At 55.7% G+C, this 7,065-nt stretch overlaps 1 protein-coding gene across 1 annotated transcript in view; it reads left to right on the top strand.

Moving 5' to 3' along the window:
* Positions 1 to 6: 6 nt before the first annotated feature.
* Positions 7 to 7,065, top strand: part of RHOBTB2 (Rho-related BTB domain containing 2) — a 17,990-nt gene continuing 10,931 nt past the window's right edge. The window contains exons 1-5 of the mRNA XM_014538299.1: positions 7 to 199; positions 4,343 to 4,544; positions 5,175 to 5,278; positions 5,779 to 5,964; positions 6,852 to 7,064. Coding sequence (XP_014393785.1) covers positions 4,353 to 4,544; positions 5,175 to 5,278; positions 5,779 to 5,964; positions 6,852 to 7,064 — 695 coding nt within the window. The 5' untranslated portion in view covers positions 7 to 199; positions 4,343 to 4,352. The remainder of the gene's footprint in view (positions 200 to 4,342; positions 4,545 to 5,174; positions 5,279 to 5,778; positions 5,965 to 6,851; position 7,065) is intronic.

Below are 7,065 nucleotides of genomic sequence, written 5' to 3'. Positions count from 1 at the left end.
GCTGCTCGGGCGGAGTTTCTGATCTGACGCGCCAGGGCCCGGGCCTGTAGCAGGAGCAGCAGCAGCAGCAGCTCGGCGGCGCCGGCATCGTCCTAACTTGCACGCGCGGAGTGACCCCAGACATTTCCCTAAAATGAGCGTGCTTAGCAGGAAGAGATGTGTTCCTTACACTAGAAATCACCCCGTCACATGTAGTGGTGTAAGTAAATGATTAATTTCTCTTATGGCCGCGTTGCAAACAGCTTCTGGGAACGCGCCGCTGCGCCCTCCTGCGTCCTCCGGGCCCTGTCTGCGCCCCTCCTGACTTCCCTCGGCTCCCACTCCTCCCTGGGCGCTAGTTGCAGCTGCTGGGGTCTCGGGTGGCAGGGGACTTACCTTTTCCGGGTTTTTCTAGGGGAAGGAAGATGATTTGATTGCCTTGGTGTGTGGAGGCCCATCTCCCTTCCCTCTTTACATTTATTTTATTTTTATTTTGTGTGTGTGTCAGGAAAAAAGGTCCAGAGTGGTGGAAATGTTTCCGTTAAAAACCAATGGAATTTGGGTGCTTTGCTTGTCGTTCCGGATATGTGTGTGTGTTTCTTCAACCCAACACATTGCAGTCTGTGCATCTGAGTTCTGGCAAACTGCTGGGAGAAAGAAACCTTAGGCACTGGTCGTCGGTGTCTGAGAAGGCTTAGTCTGTGTTAGGCTTGCATTTTTTGTTAATATGCTCATTCAAGATCCCTTTGGGCCTTGCTGACCACTGGATCTTCCGGGGACTCATCTCTCTATTTTCCTTCATGTTACAATGTCAGAGACTCTGGTCGGAGCCGCCTTTCATTTGAAGGCCACCCTCTCTGCTCATCTCTTCCCAATCCATCCCTCCCATCATCCTCTTTTATTTTTACCTTCATTTTTAGGATCGTCCTCCCTTACCCATTTTGTAAGATGCGAGGTGTGGGATATTGGTTGCTAGGAGACAAGCCAGGCTCCCAGGGAGATTCTGTAGTTTCCTTGACAACCAGACTAGGGCAGCCACAGATGAACAAGCCTCCTATCAGCTGTGGAAGGGGAAGGGGCCTTTTCTGTGTGTTTGTGGGGGTGTGGGGGTGGATTGGGAGCCAGTGAGGGCTGTAGGTAATCTGAGCGCACCTTGCCTTTGGGTCTGCCCTGAGTACACAGAGCTGGAGAGCAGCGGGCAAGAGGCTGTTTCTGGAAAGGGATCACGGGACCGGGTGGGAGGGAGCCTCTAGGTGACTCTGGGATCACTGAGAGGGGAGTGAATTGTGTGTTGTGATGCCAGGCCAGGGTGGCATGGAAGCTGTCGTTCACGGAGGTTATTCGGGAGTCTCGGAAGGCTTGGGGATGAGGCATTTGTGCAGAAAAGTCAAGCGTCATTGAAGGAGAGAGTGCCAGAAGGAAGTGGGAAGTTGAGAAGCTCATGGAGTGGGTTATATCACCACACATCATCAATGATACAGTAAAGTAGCAATATTTTAGAGCAAAAGTCACATTATCGCTGGTGGCGGGCTAGCTGCAGTGCAGTAGTAGGATCTTTGTTTAAGGCAGGCCCGATGAACTAAGAGTTCTGCTGGCTCAGTCGGGCCAGGCTGCATCTTAAAGAGCGATATAATTACACATATAGGTATGTAATCTAGCATTATATAATCCCACATTACATAAGAAGGCAAGGACCTCCTTTCAGCCCAGCCTCTACTGGCATAAATTCACCAAGATCCAGGAGACTTTCTTCCAAAGCCCTCATACCCATTTTCCAGAGGGCAGACTGACACCCAGAGAAGTGAAGTGATTTGCCCTTTCCTGGATACGACAAAGAAGTTTACCAGTCAGGCCATTGGGACGGGGTGGAGGGGGTGAGAATGATGAAAATAGGGAGGAAGCAAAGGAGGAGCAGGGGAAGGATGGGGAGGGGCCGTCCAGTCCGAGCAGCAACCAGCAGGTCTGGTGTCTAAACTCACAGCACAGTGCGCGTCGCTCTCCTACTCGGGTGGCTGTCCCCACGTAACCCCGGATGCATAAGGCAATTTAAACTCAAGTGTTTCTGCCTCGCAATTCCATTCTGTAAAGAGCACACTACTTTTCCATCACAAATGGTGAGGCTCTTCATGGTCGTGGTGGTCTGAAAAGGGAAACCAGGGCTTGAGGGGATTGATCTAATGTTTGGACAGACAGCAGGAAGATGACCTGTGGGGATGTGAGCGGGTAGCCACAGCCTCAGTACCATCTCCTTAGGAAACCAGACCGCCTTGCCGATGCACTTGTGCATGAGCGCTTTATCATAAACTTGCTGATCTTGGACCAGCACTCCCTGCTGTACTGGCATCCTCCCTGCCATCAAGAGGCTCCTGGACTTAAGAACTGACCCTCCTTCTCCGTGCCTCCTCACAATCCCCCCGCCCCCCTGCCGGCACTAGAATCTAAATGTGAGAAAGAAGTTCTACTGGCTAGTATGTTTTTCTTTTTCTCCTACAGCTGTGTCTATATTTGTATTTGGGGTTCTAGCTGTTTTGTTCTTCAATTGATAAAACAGAAACCGCAACCCAGATGATTCCTCCCAGCGCCAACACACCCTCCCTGCAGCCTGCTTGAGTCCAGGAGCTGTCAAGCTAAGGTTCCTGGTCCTCAGCTCAGGAGGGAGAGCAGGGAGGAGGCAGCGTGGTGGTTACAATAAAGGTTGCCCACAGGGGACGGTGAGGGTGGGGTGGAGAAGGGAGAGGAATGATTCTGTTACCCTGGACCCTGGGGAGGGACCTGCATGGAGACCCTTGCTGTTCCGGGTCCAGATCCTGTAAAATTCCAAGGAGGAGGCACTTGTCTCATTGAGAAGTCCTTGCTGCGCTTTCTGCTTAGGTTGCTGAGATGCATCCACTTGCGCAAATCCCAGTTGCCATCGTTACTTGGATATTTTGACTCCGCATGCCTGCATGCTGGCATCCAGTTACAGCCCGGCAGGAATGGCACTCCTGGGCGGCTGCTGGTGGCCTGGCGCTCGGACTGGGTGGCTCAGCAGTGAGGGCACCTGGACAGCCTCCAGACTCCTCTGAGCTCAGCCTTCCTGGGCCTCGGAAGGTTTTCTCCAAGCTGCTCCAGCCCCCAGCGGATTTCATTCACACAGGGCACGTGAGCAGGGGCAGACCAATGACACTGACCAAAGAAAGGCCTGATAATAACGCCCCAGCTTCTGAGAGGGCGGTGCCAGCAGGGAGGCTGCCAGCGAAAGCCCCCTCAAGCCCAGGGCCCCTCCTGGTGGCAGCTTGTAAACACCGACATGACATGTTGATTATAGAAGGTCCTCCTGCTTGTTAGGCTGAGCCATCCCCTTCTGAGGGTGGACAAACCTCTCCCCCTCTGTCCTACACAGAAGGGAACTGAAGCAAGCATTTGCCCAGAAACTCAGGCCCGTTTCTGACCCTGTGCTCCCTCCCCCAGCAGCCCCGTCACCCTTGCAGCCAATTTAGGGAGTCTCCTTCTAGGAGTGTCAGGTGTCTGTTGGGGGGTGGGGGGTCTCCTAGCCTGAGAATCCCTCTCCCTAGGAATGGGAGGTACAAGAGGGGGTGTAGCTCGCTCTTTCAGAGGCTGGCTGGAGGATGTTTGCAGGGCAGGCCTGGATAGTGGATGGCAAGGCCCACTGGCCGTGGAGTGTATCGTCATTGGCCCATGGTTACCCATTACCTCCATGTCAAAACTGGGCCTGCCGCTGAGTGAGCCAGCCACACAGGCCACGTGACAGACCCACAGGAGGGATGGGAGGCCCGTGGGCTGCTCAGGTGCATCCAGAAGCCTTCCACCCAGACAGATTGGGGGGAACTCTGGCATCTCCATAAAGGGAGCTGGGGGCTTGGAAATCCACGACCGGAAAAGGAGAGAGGCGAAGGTGGAGGCCAGGAGAGCTGCCTCCCAGCTCTGACAAGTCCATTAAATTTTAAAGTGGCCCTGCCCTTGGGCCTGCTGGGAAGGGGTGGGACCTGGCCCTGACTCCGCTTCCCTCAGCTGTTTGTTGCTCCGCTGGCGGAGGAGAGTGGTGATGAGTGAGCTTCCCGGGCAGGCTCTCCTCCCTCTGGGAGAGAGGGGACAGCTCCACCTGGGTTCTCTCCAGGCCTCCTCCATCGAGAAGCCCAGGTGGAGGATGGCGGCCACCAGAGGGAGACAAGTGGTTCATCCGGCAGAAAGGCTCCTCTCAGCCTGAGTGAGCTCCGCTGCCCAGAAAGCTGTCCACTCCTTCCTCCTCTCTGCTCACCTGCTGGAAGAGGGGCGCCCCGGCCAGCCGAGGAGAGCTGCTGGCCCCGGCCCCGTGGGAACTGGTGTGCGAAGCCGTCTCGACCGCTCCTCTCCTCTCCCCCAGGTCCCAATTAATGGATTCTGACATGGATTATGAAAGACCAAACGTAGAGACCATCAAGTGTGTGGTGGTGGGGGACAACGCCGTGGGCAAGACCAGGCTCATCTGTGCCCGGGCCTGCAATGCCACCCTCACCCAGTACCAGCTGCTTGCCACCCATGTGCCCACGGTTTGGGCCATCGACCAGTATCGGGTGTGCCAGGAGGTAAGGCTGCAAGGCCGCTGGGCAGGGGTCCACACCAGGCCTCCGGGCTTCTTCCCAAGCCACTGCTTGGCGTCTCCAACCCTGGCCTGTGCTGAGTTCACGGAAGCCCCGGAGGGTAGGGTGGGGCAGCTGAAGAGGAAGGAGCCCTGGGGAGAGGGCTGAGGGAGCCTACCCCAATGTGGGTGGTCCTCCACCATTTGTGGTTAGCATGGCTGACCTGATGCCGGGGCACAGTGTCTTGTGCAATCCCAGCCCCAGTAATGGGGAGCCCCAGGGGGTGGGGTGGGGTGGGGTTTGCAGAGATGAGAGCTGAGAGAAGGAAACTGCTGGCTGATACCAGAAGGTCAGAGACTGGTAGACAGGTGATCTGCAGGTGACGCTGGGAACCCCCATGAACCTCTGCCCGCTTAGACTCTCTTTCCTCCTGGTCGGCATGGAGGGTGCCCTTGTTACTGAGTCTATAGAGAAGGATAGAAAGGTTGTGTGAGGCACATGGGGCGGGGCTAACTCTGCCCTTCATCTCCCAGGCTGCCCAGGACCCCCCGGGGTGAGCTGGCACCCCCCTGAGCTGACACGTGGGCCCCAAGAACTCCTGCCCTTGACTCCCACCGCACTCTCCCTCCCCCACAGGTTCTGGAACGCTCCCGAGATGTGGTAGACGACGTCAGCGTCTCCCTGCGCCTCTGGGACACCTTTGGAGACCACCACAAAGACCGGCGCTTTGCTTATGGGAGGTAGGAAGCCTCTGCTGCCTAAGGGAGCCCAGCGGGGGGGGGGGCTTCCCTACCTCCCCCCAAAGCAGAGCAGCTCTGAGAAAGTCAAACTGGGAGGAAGGAGTAGAGCGGACAGGCCTGGCGGGCCCTCACGGGGAGCAGCCGGAGGTGCGAGGAGCGGGTTTGGAGTCAGGAGGCCTGGTTTCAGTCCCGGCCCTGCTGCCGACTAGCTCTGTGACTTTGGGCAATTAGGGGAGCTGTTCGGAGATGGTTTTTCTCAGTCTCTAGGTGGTAAAAACAAGAGAGGCAGGAGATCAAAACGAAAGCTCTAAAACACTAAATTAGAGCTACATAAGTTAGAGGTACTATTATTATACATTTTGGGTAAGATCGTGTGCACAGGCCACATGACAGAGGGGGGACTGCGTGTCGGGCTGGGTGGGTATGCCTGTTCTCCCTGGTTCCAGGGGCAGGTACTCTGCTAGCTTTCTCTGCCCCAAACCTCGCTCTCCCACCCCCAGGTCCGACGTGGTGGTTCTATGCTTCTCCATCGCCAACCCCAATTCCCTTCACCATGTCAAGACCATGTGGTACCCTGAGATCAAGCACTTCTGCCCCCGGGCACCTGTCATCCTGGTGGGCTGCCAGCTGGACCTGCGCTACGCCGACCTGGAGGCCGTCAATAGGGCCCGGCGACCCTTGGCTCGGTAGGGACGCTGGTGCCTAGGAGGGGGCACTGAGGAAGACAGAGGGAGGGGGTGTCTCCATGGCTCCCTGCTGAGCCCCGAGGGAATCCACTCAGCCTTACATCTCTCCCTTCATTTGAAGCAAGTCTGTGTAGGGAGCCAAGAGTGCTCTGTCTTTCATTCACTCGTCTATTCCTTCATCTCTTACACACTGTGTTTGCAATACTGAGCAGCACGAGCAGAGAAGGAGAGAAGCAGTTTTGCATAAAAGGAGCCTATCATCTTGCTGGGAGATGAACTTAACACATTGCGGACGGATCACGAGAATTCTCGTGTTTTCTGTTCTAAGGCTTGTGGCCAATCACGAGAATTCTTTAAAAAGATAGTAGCTTGTAAGAACATATAACAAATAACTTCAAAATGCAATGGGTATTTAATTTGAAAGCGTGCTGTTAACATTTATGTAAAACGTTTTTTGTACTCATTCCATAGAAACTTAGCTGGCCACTGGGTAAAGCTAGCAATAAAACTACTGGCCTGCAATGTGTTAATATGAGAACATGTTAAAAACCAGTGTGGAAAATTGCATGCTGCCTGCCGGGGGTGGGGGTGGGGGTAGTAGTGCTAACATTACTTTGGGCGGGAAATCACTGGGGCCTGACAGGTGCGGAAGGCTCCCTGGAAGGAGAGGGGACTGGAGGTAGGCCTTGAGGGCCGGCAGGATTTGGTCAGACAAAGGAGAAAGGGCAGGGATTCATTAGGATTGAGCAGGGCAGGGGTGAGGCCAGGGAGAGTCTCTCCCCCCCAACCCCCAAGCCTGGTGAAGAACAGGCAGGCCCTAGGGACCTGCCTCCCCCTGTCCGCCACCCTCCCCAACATGACTTTGCTTTGCCCTCTTGAACGTCCAGGCCCATCAAGCCCAATGAGATTCTTCCCCCCGAGAAGGGAAGGGAGGTGGCCAAGGAGCTGGGCATCCCCTACTATGAGACCAGCGTGGTGGCCCAGTTCGGCATCAAGGACGTCTTCGACAACGCCATCCGCGCAGCCCTCATCTCCCGCCGCCACCTGCAGTTCTGGAAGTCCCACCTCCGCAACGTGCAGCGGCCTCTGCTGCAGGCACCC

The sequence above is a fragment of the Myotis brandtii genome, unplaced genomic scaffold (assembly GCF_000412655.1).
Source record: "Myotis brandtii unplaced genomic scaffold, ASM41265v1 scaffold19, whole genome shotgun sequence".
Taxonomy (NCBI): domain Eukaryota; kingdom Metazoa; phylum Chordata; class Mammalia; order Chiroptera; family Vespertilionidae; genus Myotis; species Myotis brandtii.
This window is presented reverse-complemented; position numbering and strand designations above follow the sequence as displayed.